This window comes from Electrophorus electricus, chromosome 7 (assembly GCF_041902795.1).
Source record: "Electrophorus electricus isolate QZ-2024a chromosome 7, ASM4190279v1, whole genome shotgun sequence".
In the NCBI taxonomy this organism is placed as follows: domain Eukaryota; kingdom Metazoa; phylum Chordata; class Actinopteri; order Gymnotiformes; family Gymnotidae; genus Electrophorus; species Electrophorus electricus.
In genome coordinates, this window is record NC_137503.1 from 2,272,501 (window position 1) to 2,289,623 (window position 17,123).

General features: G+C 47.8%; 1 protein-coding gene across 4 annotated transcripts in view; it reads left to right on the top strand.

Moving 5' to 3' along the window:
- tgfbr3 (transforming growth factor, beta receptor III) overlaps positions 1-12,991 on the top strand; it is a 66,824-nt gene extending 53,833 nt beyond the window's left edge. For all 4 annotated transcript variants that reach the window (XM_035524146.2, XM_027026342.3, XM_081717203.1 and 1 more), the window contains 6 exons: positions 1,358-1,654; positions 3,045-3,198; positions 6,328-6,372; positions 6,688-6,729; positions 6,827-6,934; positions 9,468-12,991. In XM_035524146.2, coding sequence (XP_035380039.1) covers positions 1,358-1,654; positions 3,045-3,198; positions 6,328-6,372; positions 6,688-6,729; positions 6,827-6,934; positions 9,468-9,586 — 765 coding nt within the window. In that variant the 3' untranslated portion in view covers positions 9,587-12,991. The remainder of the gene's footprint in view (positions 1-1,357; positions 1,655-3,044; positions 3,199-6,327; positions 6,373-6,687; positions 6,730-6,826; positions 6,935-9,467) is intronic.
- The last annotated feature ends 4,132 nt before the right edge of the window (positions 12,992-17,123 follow it).

Here is a 17,123-nt window from a genome sequence, read left to right on the forward strand (position 1 = left end):
GTCGAGGGTTGTGGTTTCTTCTGCCACTGTGGCCATAGGAAGGTCTGCAGGAATTTATTGTCTAAAAGTGCCACGTTCTGCAAGTCTGAAAAGTCCCGCGTTCTGCCAGTCTGCCAGCCCCACCTCCCGCCTTTGTGTTGAGTCCTCTGGTTTGTTCGTATTCACTCCCATGATTCCCTCCTGGGTGCCGTACCTCACCCCCCCCCCTTTAATCTGTGAGTTGGACTGTTCCGCCTCTGCCTGGCCTGCAACCCAGGGGGCTGTTCATGAAGCTCTGAATTACGTCGCAAACAGGCCGGCGGCCCGGCGAAAGCTCTGAGTGCCTCCTGGTCCTGTGAACCCCAGTGCACCGGCCCTGTGAGCGTCCGCGTCAGGAATGATCTCATGCGCGTGCAGAAGCCCGATGCCGCAACGGATACTGTGACCACTGCACTGATCTTAACTGCCATAGGCATAGACGTGATGGTTTTTTTTTTTCTTCTTTGTGGCTGGTGTTGCGTGACTGTGTGTGTGTGTGTGAGAGAGAGATTCTGATGGGCAAACCTTTTGACAGAACTGGCAAAGCACTAGCAGTGTAAAAGCAGACATGGTGGTGTAGTGTTGTAGAAGGTAGCCGGGGGGGGGGGGTGTGCTCTGGTGATGGAAAGACTCTCTTAATGGAAACTCTGAATGTTGGAAGTGAGACCTTTTGACCCTGCTCCATCAGCACATGGAGGAGCGTTCCTACACCAAACAGAGAACCCCGGAGGAGCTCGTGGTGGCTGACGTGTGTGTGTGTGTGTGTGTGTGTGTGTGTGTGTGTAAGTGTGACTCTTCTAGGCTGTCATTAAAGCTTCGAAATACAGTTTGTTTTTACATCCTTGGCTTTGTGGTTCTGGTGTTGGAGAAGGCTGCTGTGTGTGAACAAGTCGACTACCAAAACCACATTCTCCTCTTACTGTGCTCTAACCATCCTGGTCGGTCCAATCGGTTCTGATTCGATTCCTTGCGGCATGTCAAAAAACTGCGGAAATGGATTTATTGAAAGCAATATTATATATCCATATCTATATATAGTAATATTTAACTATGTAAGTCCCATGGAAGGTTGGCCAGTGTATCTTAATATTTGGCATGTTGCGATATATAATAATATAAATAATGAATATTTCTGTGCAGTTCTCTGCATATTATGAACAGATCCTCTGTACACATTCATAAAAGTGTGAAACTGTTCATGGTTAGTAAATCTTTCCTTTGGTCTTTGGCTGTGAAACAGTGCCGTGTTCTCTGTCAGGGTGACATATTTTTTCATCTTGCTCACAAACATTTTATTCTCTGTTTTTCTACCCAATTCTTCCTTCTCTCTCTCATCCAGATCTCTGCCACTAAAACAGACCCTGATCTGGGCTTCGTGATCCAGACCTGCTTCGTGTCCCCGAACTCCAACCCCATGGTGCCGTCGGACTACATCATCTTTGAGAACGTCTGTCCCACGGACGACACGGTGCTGTACTACCCCCAGAAGGTCGACTTCCCCATCCCGCACGCCCAGATGGACAGGCAGCGCTTCAGCTTCACCTTCAGGTCAAGGTTCAATGTGTCTGTGCTCTTCCTGCACTGTGAGATGTCTCTCTGCTCCAACGGCCGTGATGACCCTCAGGGGCTGCCGCAGGTATTGGCGCGCCATCCTCTCTCTTAGAGCATCCCTGTCTCTGTTAGGGCGTCCCCTCTCTCTTAGAGCATCCCTGTCTCTGTTAGGGCGTCCCCTCTCTCTTAGAGCATCCCTGTCTCTGTTAGGGCGTCCCCTCTCTCTTAGAGCATCCCTGTCTCTGTTAGGGCGTCCCCTCTCTCTTAGAGCATCCCTGTCTCTGTTAGGGCGTCCCCTCTCTCTTAGAGCATCCCTGTCTCTGTTAGGGCGTCCCCTCTCTCTTAGAGCATCCCTGTCTCTGTTAGGGCTTCCCCTCTCTCTTAGAGCATCCCTGTCTCTGTTAGGGCTTCCCCTCTCTCTTAGAGCATCCCTGTCTCTGTTAGAGCGTCCCCTCTCTCTTAGAGCATCCCTGTCTCTGTTAGGGCGTCCCCCTCTATGTTGGAGTGTCCCCTCTCTGTTGTCTTCCTTTCTGTTAGAGCCTCTGTTGGAGCGTCCCTCAGCTGCGTCCCCCAGTCTGTTAGAATGCCTCTCTTCTAAATCCTCCCTGATCGGCTGACCGATTCGTTCTCACTGTTTACTCTGAATTCGTTGACTGTGCCAGCTGCCAACATCACTCCTCTCTGCAAAAGAGCAGGATGCATGGATCGTCTCCGTTGTTTCTAAGCAACCGCGCACAGAACCAAACAAATCCCTCGGCTCCAGCGTTCTGATTGGCCAGTGTAAATCTTCCGACTCTCCCACACTCCCTCCCATCACTAATCTCCACCACGCACACACGCACACATCACTCACACACACACACACACACACACGCACACACTCACCTACACGCGCGTGCACACACACACACACACACACATCACTGTGTGACATGCTGAAAGTGTGTGCTGTTCTCTCTCCTGTTTGTAACGTCACCACGCAGCAGAATGTGGTCATGTCAAGTGTGTAATTCTGCTTTCATCTAGACCAGCATGAAAGTGGTGAACATCTGACCAGGATCATGTGTGTATAACATCCTGCATGTGCCTTCAGATAAAAGAGGATGTTTTCATTTTACTCCAGGACAGAGAAGCTACTCGTCCAGATAGTTTTGGTTTTATTTTTAAAATGCTCCATTTTTAGGAAACATGAACATTTAATCCTTTGTGCAGAAACCCTCAGCTGGCTGTTGAAATATCCACCCATGTCTTTAATCCAGCTGTCTGACTTTCCTTAAGAGACTCCATTTCAAACAAAGGACACGCAGTTGAATTTTGGCTTTGTTTTTGGGGGGCATGTGGTACGTTGGATGTTGTGTACACCACGGACCGCCATGGTGGTCCCTGGGGGGCGTGGTGCCCGGTACCGCAGACCGTGGGGAGATTCTGCCATTAAAGCAAAGGCATCCTCTTCCTCCTTCTTCCTCCCCACGCAGTGTATGATGCCGAAGGTTGCCTGTGCGTCTGTCAGCGCAGACCTCATCATGAAAATGGCCATGAACACCAAGGTCTCCACCAAACCCCTGGTGGTCGTGTCCGACGAAGTCAAAACCGGTGACCGGGAAGAGGAAGCCAGCACGCAGATGCCTGGTATGTTTCTCCGAGACCTGGGTGACCCTCCAAGACCCTTAACCCAGCTAAAGCAAAGATAACGGAACACAGCGGTCGTATATAGTGGGCGGTATGAGATGAACCACGTAGAGATGGCATGGGCGTGTGTGTGTGTGTGTGTGTGTGTGTGTGTGTGTGTGTGTGTGTGTGTGTGTGTGTGTGAGAAAGGAAAAGTAGAGAGAAATGAAAAGTCATGTCACATTTTGTGGCACATAACTCCATCTGGAGATTATCATGTGGCCATTGTGTGTGTGTGTGTTTGTGTGTGTGTGTGTGTGTGTGTGTGTGTGTGTGGTTCATTAGAGCAGTAGAGGGGGCCAGTGGATGCCGTCCTCTCCCAGTCAGTGTTTAAGGAATGGAAAAAGAGTTATTTTCCAGTGCGGGCCTACAGTTGTTTTCACTTAGCCATCCTCCGAGACCTCCCCTTCCCGGCACAAGGCGAGGGAGTGTGTGTGTGTGTGTGGGGAGGGTGGAAAGGAAAGCAGGACTCCGTGTCGGGTTGGGGATAGCTGCCAGAAAACGCAGCCCCAATGTTGCGTGCGCTCATGTGTTTATTCTGTAGCTTCTCCTCCTGGCTCGGGCCTCCTGGCCGCTGGGAGCTGTGCGCGTGCGAAACGCCGGAGGGCGTCTGCGTCGCGGCCGCATGTCAGTAATCTGACTAACAATGACCTCACGTCAGCCTGGCCTGATCTCATGAACTGTCTCCCCGTGCATGCCACTCCGCTGTTCGTTTAGCAGAGCGCGGTCGAGGTGAGTCAGAACCGTGGACTCCCAATGCCGGTGGAAACCGACCCGGGATAATCACCAAGCCCCACGCTGACACCGCTAGGAAACAAGGTGTGGCACCCAGCGGTTGGTTTAGATCTCAGAGATAGAGTTGTGTTGCCTTGGACGAGACTGGTGCAATCTGTGTGCTAGTTACAGACTTCTTAACAAAATGAAATAAACAGACTTCAAAGAGAGGCGTGCCGGTTCCCACACCTGCGTGCTAGATTTGGATTTGGATCCGAGTGTAAATTAGGCTCCGTGCGAATCCAGCTCGCGCGCGTGGTTCACAATAATCTGCACCGTGAGGGCGTCTTTTGTGCGGCGGCTGCCGGATTCCCGAGGTCCTGTTGCCGGGTGAAGATTAAGGGAATGCTGATGTGCCGTGAGCGTAATGAGAAAAGCACCGGGCCGAGCTCGGGACACAAAGACATCTCTCAGGCTGAGATGGCAAAAAAAAAACAGGCCCCCTTTGAAGGAGGCGCGCGGACCCCGTGCTGGACAGCGCGCCAAGGCTGAGGTTTCATCTGCAAATCAAACAGGGCCGTTTCTGGTCATTCAGGCCCCTGGGACAAGTGCGGAGCTAAACATTGCCGTCCAATTCACCACAACACAGAGCGTTTCCTGTGCTTTTACAAAATCTTACGCAACATAAAAAAAATAAAATAAAAAAATCCACATCTAACTTTGTGTGTTTGTATTTATTTCCAAAATGGAAGCTGATTGAAGCCAGTTGTTGGTGAATATTGGGTTGTTCTTTACATGTGTGCTGATTCCTGGGAATCCCGTGTTACGGAGTACTGGCATTCCTACATGCTGTCCAGCCAGGGTTAGAGACGCCTACCTTGAAGACTTATTTGCTTTATGTACGTACGGTTAGAGACTATATGACACCTTTGTTTGTGGACACCATCGTCTTCCTCTGTATCTGCAGGACTGTTGCTAGGTTTGGGATTTTTGCACGGCAATTCCAGCCACACTGCTGTGCTCAACTACTGATGCACAACACAGACTTCCATGCCATTCCGGTGACATTCCCATGCCACTACCGCGCCATTGCCATCTTAGTGTTACTACTGTGTATGAAATCTCCCCAGTGTAATATCCAGTCAGTGGTTCTGGGGTTAGAAACTGACTGCTGCTGAAGGCAGTAGAGTTGAGCTGATGAGTTGTGCAGGGGGCCAACAGATGGTCTGCAGATCAGATCGGATGTTCGGTAAGGTAGGTGGGCCCGAAAGAACGACCCAGGTGGTGCGGGTCCAATACAGGTGTTTCTCGTAAATTGGTCAGTGAGTGTTTATAACACAGCAGTGTAACTAAACCTAGCAAAAGGTTGGAAATCATGAAGTGGGGAAAGTACAAAGCCATGTAGGAATCTTTGTGTGTGCGCGTGCGTGTGCGTGAGCAGTTAGCAGTGAAAGAAACCACGGGTCACCGTGGTAACGGAGGTAGTAGGTAAAGACTGTTGACTCATGGCTCTGGGGCTCTAGAACACAGCCGTGTAAATTCTGCCCCCTCAGTCTCTGACCTGTTTGCCCCTCTAAGCTGAGCACAAAAGGTGTGCGAGGCAACAGGACAAAAGACTGGCCCGAGGTGGCACCGCTCTGCGATTGGCTGGCTCAAAGCACCATCCGAGCCCCGAGGTCCAATCGCCTCATCTGATGTGGAACTGATGTAGCTCTGCTTAGGGATGACGTCATAACCGTCTGTGGCATTCCTCACGATTCCTCACGGGCACACAAATCAAATGTCAAGATTTGGGGATTTGATTCGATTATTAATGTTTTGTCCTGGTCCCTACACTGTGGTGTTCCACGAGGCCTGGCCTCTAGTAGCAGCACGTGCTAATTCTCCGTGTCCTGTTTCCCCCTGTCTCGTATGAACTGGACGGGTGGGGGTGTTCTGAGGGGTGGAGAGGCGAGGTGAGGGCTGTTCTGTAGCTACGCTCTTCGCTGACGGTCCGTCATCGCCTGTCGGTATACACGACCAAAACTGGAAGGTGTCCTCCCCCAGAATAGGCACACAGGGGCTATTGTGCAGAGTATCTGGGGGTCATTACAGCTAATTAAGAGTTCTGAAACCCATCCGCTTAGTTCCTGGGTCGGAGGAGGCATTCCTCATACCCAACCCCCTGACCCCATCACTGCAGGTGCCAAACTAAATGTCAGAGACTTTGAGAGGATCAGCTGTCACCTGCTTATCAAGGCAGTATCTTGCTGTCCCTCTCAGGCCCCCATCGCTTGTCTAGCATGGTCTGATGCGCTGTTGCCATAGCGATGTACGTTTTAACTGGCCATTCTTTAGAAATGTTTGAAACGTTTTTGGATTTGTTTTGTTTTCCAGTTCCTCCAACTTGCAGCCACCCGCTGCCTCCCAGTGACGATACCGGTAAGTTCCTATCTGCGGCTTCACACAAGTGCTGTGGAGCTTTTCATCGTCCTCACACACACACAGACACACACAGGCTTGGAGAAGATCTTTTTTCTGTGTGAGTGCGTGCATCAGATTGTCTGGAATTGTGGTTTGTTCTGTTGCACCATAGATTGATGTACTGGACACTCCCACATCGGTGGGCGTCGTCACCTGTCTCTGTTAGACTCCCACCTCTTCTCTGGCATGGCCTGGTGCATTGTTGCCATAGCAATGTGTTTGTTTTAATTGTGTTGTTCTTGCATTTGAAATGTTTTGCATCCATTTTTGCAGTTCCACCCCACAGGCCTCCTCTGGCTCCCAGCAACATGACGCGTAAGTTCCTACATGCCTGAGTCAGACTGTATGTTGAATAGGACCGGAGTGAGATCTGGGTTCTGATCACATGGGACTATGCTTTGCTGTGTTGCAGCACCTGTGTACGTGCTGGACACGCCCACCGTGGTGGGCATCGCCTTCGCTGCATTCGTCATTGGTGCCCTGCTCACAGGAGCCCTGTGGCTCATCTATTCACACACAGGTGAGAGAATGAGTTCGTCCTCTCTGCCCCCCCCCCCCCCCCCCCCCCCCCCCACACACACACACACACATACACACACACACTCGCCTGACGTGAACCTTCCCAAGCCAAGTTCCTTCCCGAAACAGGGAACGCCATTTTTGATCATGGAGAAAATCTATCCTGTGCTGACAGCAGCATGGTAACAATAACGCACGGGTGCTTAACTACTTCCTGTTTGTCAGCTGAAGAGGGCAGAGGGGGGTTGTGTGGGGGCAGGGAGCACAGGGGCAAAGGGGCAAGTTGTGTGGGGGCAGAGGGGCAGCTCGGCGGTATTCTGGACACAATGGCATGAGTGGGTCTGGAATTCCCCATGTCTGCTGTAGGGGTCTCCTCAGGCTTCACAGGAAAACACACACACACATACACACACACACACACACACACACAATATCCCATGCCAAGATTCACATACACCCCCCTCCCCCTTCCCCGCCTCGCTGTCGCCAGGCCGACGACCCTTGCTGACCCCTCAGAGGATGCGCACTCTCCCTCCCTCCGTCCCTGTTTCCCGTCCTGGTGCCAGTCCTTGGGTCAGAATCTTGACCACAGACCCGTTTTTAAATCGAACATTTAATCCTCTTTAAAAGTCACAGCGCCTTTAAAAAGGATCTAGACACAAATCAAACTAATATGGAGTGTTGGGGTGTTGGGGTGTGTGTGTGTGTGCGTGTGCGCGCTCTCGGACTGAACCAGCACTGGCCCGTGGCGGTCATCGTCTGTGCATTCTCTGCATGGGCCGATTGTCCTTCGCTCCTGACCCTGACCTCACCTCTGTGCACCTGCTTGTCCTGCTATGACTGGCAGAGACGTTTGTTGCGTCCATAGTCTTCCTCTAAAGACAGTACCGTTAACTCTCTCCTACACGGCAGGTTTGTCTTATTCAAATAAAAATCCCTTAAAAGGAGGCATTTGTCATGGGAAGGGTATAACCCCGAATGTTTCATGGTTTTCAAAATAGCCTGAAATATCACTGAATTCTGAAGTTCGTGAACGTGAGCACTGATGAAATAAGCCCAGGAGTAGTAATGCCACGTACAAGCTGCTGAACTCAAAGTGCAAAGTCTTGGTCACTCTTTGTCATTTCTGTTTTATCTCTTACCATTCACGATGATTTCACACTCTTGTGCCTTGTCCATTTACACGCACTTCGGCACTTCTACGTGTAGCCGTGTGAAGATGGCGCACGTTGGTGGTACATGGACAGTTGTTGCGAGCACAGAAGACCAAAAATCGTCTGTGTAGTTTCAAGTCAACTTTACTGACCCTCCCGATGGCCTTCTCCGTCTCATTTGAAAACCGTCGCCGTGGTGAAGTTTAGCAAGGCTGCAGGATGCTATTTTAGGGGGAGTTGCATACGGAATGCAGGGGTCACCTCTCCACCCTCGGTGTCATTCGTCTTGGTGATGGGTTAAGGAGGTTGCCCCTAGCGACGGCGAGGCCGTCAGCGGTGGAGAACGCCGGGTCGATGGGCCGCCGCGTCTCACGCATGTAAACACGTGGAGAGCATCGCTGTGGGTGAAAAGGAGGCGTGCTCGTTGGTCACGTTGCGGAAAGAGAAGGCAGAGATGCGCAAGTATAATCCCCTCGTAGGGATCAGCGGTAGGCGTGGTGCTACCTGCGTTGTAGAGAGGGGCGGGGCTGGCGGAGCGGAGGATGAGAGTTCATAGTGCAGCTTGGAGGAGGCCGCGCTTGCCGTGGGGGGGGGGGGTGTTGTTGCTTTTAGCTCGGCCTGCTTGGCAGAACATCTCTGGCAAACATTAGCAGCCCAGAGGCCTGGAAAGGGGATCCAGACAGAGAACGCGCCCAGTGCTGGGCTCTGGAAAACGCGCGCGCGTGTGTGTGTGTGTGTGTGTGTGTGTGTGTGTGTGTGTGTGTGTGTGTGTGTGTGTGTGCGCGTGTGCGCGTAAGACCATATGTAAATGGGAAGGAGGCTTCCGAACTCAACTGATGTAATTAGAAAGTCCAATCCTTCACTCTGTCCTTGTCAATGCATACATCCTCCCCTCCCTTATACACACACAACCCCCCCCCCCCACACACACACACACCCACAATTCTGGTCAGCCCTCAGCCAAGTATGTGCAGACACACAGTCTGCTTTCTGCAGCGTGTGGTTCTGCGCTTAGCTCTGTGTGTAGTGTGTAGTGCATTAAAAAAAAAAACACTGAATCCCTGTGACAAGTATTTAAAAGAAACCTAGGACTCGCTGAAAAACACTTCCCTCTCTCCTCAGGCGAGCATAAATAAATAAACTCATTCTCGTTTTCTCCATGCTGTTCTAACTCCGCTTTGGAGCCGAGGGCTCTGCACACGGGCATCACTGTAAACAAAAACAAACAAGTCACGACAGAAGAGTGAGGATGGAGTTTACCAATCGGAATCATTTTTTTAGTTCCATTTTGACAGGCTTCATTGTGAGTGTAATCAGTGTCTTTCTCTGTCTTTCTGTCTGTCTGTCTCTGTCTCTGTCTCTGTCTCTCTCTCCCTCCAGGAGGTTCGGCGGGGAGACAGCCCGTGCCGAGGTCTCCTCCTGTCTCGGAAAACGGCAGTGCCGCACACAGCATAGGGAGCACACAGAGCACCCCGTGTTCCAGCAACAGTAACGCGTAGCACCCACCTCACAGCATCTCCCACACACACTCACACACACACACACACTCACACACATAAGGGCCTGGCAGGTCACTGTGCTAGGTTCAGATGACACTTCTTTCCTCCTGGATTCCTGCAGTCAGGCTCTGAAGCCCAGACTGAGTCGTGTAGCATAAACGCAGCATGAGGACCTGGCTGTTTTTTTTGGCATGAAAACAACAGGAGCTGTGGACACCACCTCCTCATCCGCCACTGGAGCTGTGGACACCACCACCACCACCACCTCCTCCGCCCTGCCTGCTCTCCTTGGGCCTTGGAGCACCACCAGATGAAAAACGCGGATGAGAAACATGGACACAGTTTTTATGTGCTGTTTAAAAAAAAAACAAAACAAAAAAAAAACAGAAAGAATGAAAGGGAACGAGAGAACTACAATAGAGAACTTAGTTTTGACCATATATGGCTGGGTAATGCCTGTCCATAACAACGTGTGTTTACTCCCATCATTCATCGGCGCGAGAGGGAAACGCGTCACTCGAGGGTGAGCCAGCGCGTGCGTGCGCAATGCTGCAGCTCCTCAAAGAGACACACGAGTACGCTTCCACCCCAATTAGTAATTAGCACGATGTTTATCTTGGTTTTAGGGCAACAGTGACCCAACGCCAAAATCATATTTGAAACATCGAAACAAGGTGGTGTGATTGGACTCCAGGGGCAAAGGTTGTTTGTGCTTTGAATATACTTTTAAGCTCCATAACCTATATTCCTTCTCTGGGGTGGAGGAATTAGCATAACAGCGTTGCAGCCAGGTTGGAGTTTGGGTACACACAGGTGTGTGTTTTGGTAGGATGTTGTTCTAGTACCTGGCTGCACTGACTGTAAGCTGGAACTGCTGAACACACCATCACTCTGACCTCCATCATCATTGACCTGTGTGAACGTCTTAATACACCTATACAGATTTTATCCTAAAAGAACATTTATATATATGTAAAAACAAACAAGCAAAAAAAAAAAAAAAATATATATATATATATATATATATAGTTTATTTTTGTGAGAGAAACTATAAAGAACTTTTAACCATGAAAATAGCCACCTCTAAATGCAACTGTAATCGTCCTAAAGCTATAGATAACATAGTTAACACTATGCTCATATATCATGGATATCAGTTTCTAATGTAAAGATTCTATGAGGTTAATATTTAATAAGGAATTGTTTTTGAAAAACGATCTATTTATTAATGTTAATGTGCATCAGCTAAGTACAATAATTTGGCCTAGACACTAGAAACTTTTAAAAAGTACAGAAACTTAGAGATGATTATTAGAAAACTCAGATATAGAATAAAAAACTGATATATTGGAACTAGGAATTCTCTTGGAATTCTCGTGGAATTCTCCTAGATTTCTCTCTCAGAATTCTTTGAGTGAATGATTTTAGGCTTAATAATTTGCTGGCAACAAAAAGCAATTTACACATTTACTATGAGATCACTGATATAAGTTACAGAGGTTGATCTGTCTTATCTGGGCATTACTTAAAAAGGTGAGTTGAAAAAAGAGGCAGTTTAATTTAGCGGATTTTTACTCTCCTGTAGTATGAAATATTTGTAAGTCATGTCAGAATAATTCACACATATTGCTACTAAAAGACTAATTTCATACTACATAATTTAAAATTTTAAATGATATTTTTGAAAAATTTTATATTTTAAAATTTCTTTAAATATTAAAACGAGTCAAATTTGTAGTCAAATTACGGTTCAGATTTCAGACCAACATTCCACTCCTGTAAGTGTCATATCTCCCACCGATTCATTAGTGTTTGTTTCTTCTTTCTTATTGTCCCCATGTCTGGGATGACCTTTCCTGTGTGTAGAGAGCCATGCGTGTTCGAGTGTGCTGCATGTGACGTGGTCCTTTTATGAATGAACACGATGCCAAAATGATCCCACCGTCAAAAATACACATGAATGTCAAAGATGGAAAGACGCCTTTAAATCACATTGTTTGGACATGTCGGGTCTTGGTAGGAGAGGATGAATCAGGATGGACTCCGTTGTTTTGTGTAGTGTGCAGCGTATACTGTTGGATGTGAAACCCCGTAGTCTGCACACATCATCTGTGTCTTGTCATTACCGTAATTGCTTGCTGCGGAATCTGTGGAATGTATTTTATTTTAAAGCTTTTACGTGTAAACTTGTAAAGACGTCTTTTAGAGAGAGTAAACAAAGTATGAATATATAAATATATTTGTGTATAAAGTTATATTTTTTAAAGGTATGACCTGGAGCCAAGCTATAATTCTGATCACTTACTGTGAAAGTTTGTGGGTATATTTCTCTGCAATGTATCCGCAACAATACGTAATGTTTTGATAATCCATGTGTTACGGCTTTGACACGGACATGTATTTACCGCAGCTGTGATTAGCATTTGTGGGTGATAAATCGCGTTTCTTTCTTTTTTTGCATATTTTATCACTTTTGCTGACTAGAGAAAGTGGAGTGCTTAACCGTGCACACGTATCCTTCCCTCCTAGAGGAATAGCCACTCACATCTTAAAATAATAATAATCCATTAGGCGGTGTGTGTCTGTGTGTGGGGTGTGTGTCTCTGGGTGGGTGGGTGTGTCACTGTGTGTAGTTCAGAGTTCTTGCCGCGTCTCCTGAAACAGCTGTGTTGCGTTGTATGTTGTAAGCGCTCTGAGCAGTGCCGAATTGTGATGTTTGTCTTTAATGGCCAGTAATCTTTATTATGGTCCAGGCCAACGGTGTCCGAAGTGTCCCCAACACATTCTCATCGTGTGTTCTCACTGTGTGTGCTAGAGAAAGTCCCTGCTCACTGTAGTTGACTCCTCCGGCACCTTTCTAGAATGTTCCTGAGTCGAATACTGTCTGTGTGTTTTCTTTGTCTGAATGTTTGCTGTTGATATCTACCTCATTAGGAGTGCATATGAGCTGTTTGCATATACTACATGTTTGACTATGTGTGTGGGTGTGTGTGTTCATCTCTTATCAGAGTGAAATGTTTTGTCTGTTATCTCCATATATCATCACAATCAATAAAGGCTGGATGTTTCATCATAATAAATGTGTTACGTTGGAAGGCCCTTGATAGCAGTGAATCCTTCGGTCTTTAGGCTAATGGAAGCAAACAACTGGGTATAGGAGTGAGCACACGCTACACAACTGGGTATAGGAGTGAGCACACGCTACACAGCTGGGTATAGGAGTGAGCACACGCTACACAGCTCTTTCCACAGGTCAGTTCTGTTTCTGCAGCTCATACTAAGAGTTGTTTCTGATGGTATGTGAAACATTTTTGTTTGTAAATACACTGCTCTGTAAATATGCATGCTACAGGAATGTCTTGTGTGTGTATATATATAAAATAAATTCCTATAATCTTTGTGAAATGTTTTATGTTTATCATGGAAATAGACTGAGAGTCTCACATCGACATTCCCGTTTTTCACACAGGCAACCTTAGTGTAGGAGCCATGCATTTCTAAACGTATGGATGTTTTGAGTTTTCATTCTAGCATACCAGACGAGTACAGATACACATACAACCAACCTGCCATAAAAAAGCCACTTACTGGGATATATTTAGTTTTGTAAGAAAGTCACTGCAACACTTCGGCAGTGATTGTTCCTGTACAGTGGGTTTTCCAGTTTTTTCCTTTAATTCATCTTATGGCATTCCATAAGCCCTCATAATGCTGCAGACATCGTCTCTGAACAACAGATGCATTAACAATGGGTTAAATTTGGCTCTGGAGCCGTGACCGTAGCTATGCGCCCTCTGCCCTTGTGGAGAAGTCAGTACGTGACGTGTATACTGATGATGTACGGATCTAATTTAGTGAACACACCACTCACACTGGTGCATTCCCCATGAGGCAACACTGACCTTATTATGTTTCATTAAAGCGGCTCACTTCAGCCCACTTCAACGTGTGTTTAAGGAGAATAGAACAGATAAAGACAGATGGTGGGGGAGAGCTGAAATGTTCTCCTGGTGACATCATCTATGCTCTTGAACTGACCAGTCCGAACAGCCGTGGGGTGGGTGGCCATGGAAACGTGATGTCACCTGAACCAGAACCCAAACTGTCTGTCTTCCTCGCCACTGGACCTCTGTTCAAACATTGCTTAGAACTCCAGAACCACAGTCCTCCCTGAAGACGTGTATTTTTTCACTCTTTCGTCATATTATCTCCCTTCCAAACTCTTATTCTGTTGCGTTTTCACAAGGCCAGATGATTAAATCACAGAAAGACAGATCTAACCCCCCCCCCAGGGCCTGTCTCTCTCTCTACCCCGTGACCCCCGAGTGTTACCGAAGGCTGCTAACCTCCGTGACCCATGTCATCTCCGAGCTCCGTCAGGCCTCAACTATTGCACAAGCTAAATAAATGCTGCTGAGCTCAGCAGGTCTATGGCTGTAGGAGGTTTAGTGGGAGAGATTCTTAGAAAACCTCTTAGGAATACAACTTAGCACCGTGTAACCTCCCTTAAAGGGCCTTTTCTCCTTAGAATTTTAAATTCATCGCGTTGTGACTTCTTAATGGATTTATGTAGCCTTTGGCTTGTCCATGGCAATTGAGATCGTGGCCAGAGAATAAGACTACACCCTAACTATCTACAGCCATATGCCATCATCAGTTCACAAATGAACGACACTGGTATCTCAGGCTGTCAGTCTTCAAGGGAACGCAGGAACTAGTGCCTCCCTCCTGAGCTGGAGAGGCAGCTCACGAGAGGTTAAAATCCAAGTTTCCACAGAAAGAGCTTTATATTCTGTCTCACATCCTGCTCGCACACGCCGCGCTCTCGGTCACAGGAGCTGTTAAATTTACTATGTACAGTGTGGCTGCCAGGGTCAATAAAAGAGATTTCATTCTGCAGAGTTTCTAATGGTTTGGATTGTGGCACAGAGGTGCTGGATGACTATTTTGTACTGGGGAGGACGAAGGACTCACTCTTTATGGCTGGAAACACTGGAAAGTGTAGCCCTGAAATCTCTCGCACTGCACAATGACAGCTCCGTCACAGACGTGCATGCCAACACACACCTGCATACACACCACAGCGTGTGCATGTGTCCTTATCTACATGCACAAACATCCAACACACGCATCATATTACTGCAAATCTATTTGCATGCAAATAACCTACTCATGTATACACACATGCACGATTGCATAATTTATGTAATGTACAGGCACAAAAAAATTCCTGCAAAAACAAGCTGCAAATCATAATTTGGGCCATTTCAGTTTAAAATGAATATTTGAAAATGACTGATTTGTGATAAGTGTTTCAGATCTGGTTATCATATATCAGAGTTGACGTTTTTGGCCAGCTCTGCCAGCACAGTGATATCATGTCACCTGTAGGCCTTACAACACCATCACCATGGTAATAAGTCTGTGGCTCCATCCAGAATCTGAACTGTGAACCTGCTGCAGATCCACAAACACAGAACACGAACAGCAATATGAGTAAAGGAGTTATTAATGCTCCGAGTGTAATTCAGAGAGAAGTGGACGAGGGCGGGAGGTTTCTGCATATCACTGTCCTCATTACGTGTGAAGAAGCACACCCAGAAGATTGCACTGTGATGGATAAAACAACACGGTGAAAGATGGATCATCTGCAGTTTCAGGGAGGTGGTTGTGTGTGTGTGTGTGTGTGTGTGTGTGTTTGTGTGTGTGTGTGTGTGTGTGTGAGAGAGAGAGGGGTGGGGGTAATGTCTGTGTGTGCTTGTTTTAGAGATTCGGCAGTAGTGTGTGTATGTGTGTGTGTGTGTGTGTGTGTGTGTGTGTATTAGGATCATTTGGCCCTTCACCAGAATAACTGCACTTATCTTTCCAAAGCAGTCCAAACACGTGAGCGGAGAGTGAGTGAGTGAGCCGTTATTCTCCTCGTCTTTGTTGGACTCTTTGAAGAGAGCCATTACTGAGCCTCTGTTACGGAGACACTTTAACGCACAGCATTAAAACACACCAGTCATTTTTGCTTCTCTCAAGTTACAACGCCTTTTTAGGAGAAAGTGGGTAGAGAGGTAAAACACGTGCAAGACGGAAAACTGCTTTTACTCACTTCATTAAGAATGTGCTGACATTCATTTGCAAATCCCCCCAAGGCCTGAAATATACATTGCATATCACTTTGGAAGCTGTATCGGATGATCTAGTAATGAAGTAATGTAATAATGTAATATTTTTTGAGAAGGGTAAAACATTAACAGCATATGTGGATATTCAAGCAACCCTCCCCAAAATCTGGCCGTTATTTTGAACTTGCACATGCAGGATGGCCCCATGCCCCCACTGCCTACTACTTCTCGCCACAAACACGGCCCAGATGTTCCAGGAGGGGCAGCCTCCATCCCAGCCTGTTATTCCACGGCAAAGCTCCATTGTGTGGCTATCCGGGCGGTTCTCTGCATGTCCCTCTTACTTGTGGATGCTGAAACACTACCAGATGCTGTACCCACCTCCATCGGTACCGCTTCACACCACCTCACGCGCACTGGCTGGCGGGTGGAGGCACGACCCTGGCGAAGAGGAGGAGAAGATCAGGGCAGATCTTGGTGGCGTCCATGGTGCTGAAGAGAACATGATGTTCGGAAACTAGCTTGTGCACACACATTCACTCCTTCTGTCTCTGCGGGCGAAGCCGCACGAGGGGGAATTTGCCTCCGAGTCTATTGAACTCTGTTTTGGGGAGTCAAATCAGAGGAAGCTCACTGCTGTGTTTGCAAGGCATGTTTCACATGAGTTAATGCGTGAACACCCCCCCAACTCTGGATATGTGTGTATCTTTCAGTGTGCTAATAACAAACTAAGGCACTCCATAGCTTGTATGATTACAGTGGAGGAATGACTCAGTTACTAGGACTGGACTGCTGTTAGCTATACATGCCGCATGGCTAGCGGATGTGGTCTAACCCTTTCCCCATGTTCCTGCCTCCCAGCCCTGGCCGGCTGCGGCAGGGTCAGCTGCTCAGCTGTGTATTTGCGTTACCTCCTCAGGGAGCAGAGGCCGCGTACCGTTCAAAGTCAAACATGTGAGATATGTGGAGCGGAGGAGGCCGTGGTGTGAGTGTGACGGAGGCTCTGTTTTTGCGACTCTCGGCTGGTGGAGAACAGCATTTGATCGATGGTCCCCACCGAGAGGGGACATGTTTGCTGCTAGCAGCTCAGCGTGACCAGCTGGACACATGGGACCATTTTTCTGGATGCTAGTATCAGAGCTTTCATGTTTTCCTGTGAAATACCTTCTCACGCCTACTTCACAACACTAACAGGAGACACACTACATAACAGTTGTTCTTTTTAAAACTTTTTTTAGAATCCTCAGCTTCCAGTTCATCTGGAGATGCCTGGCACCACAGTCTCTGATTGGATGTGGAATAAAAATGATCGGAACCTCATTGGCTGTGGTTGCCAGGCATGGGTCACCTGACTGACAGTGCCACTGCATCTATCTGAGCACCCACAAACTTACACAGTCCTTAGTCCTCTCAGATTCCAGTGT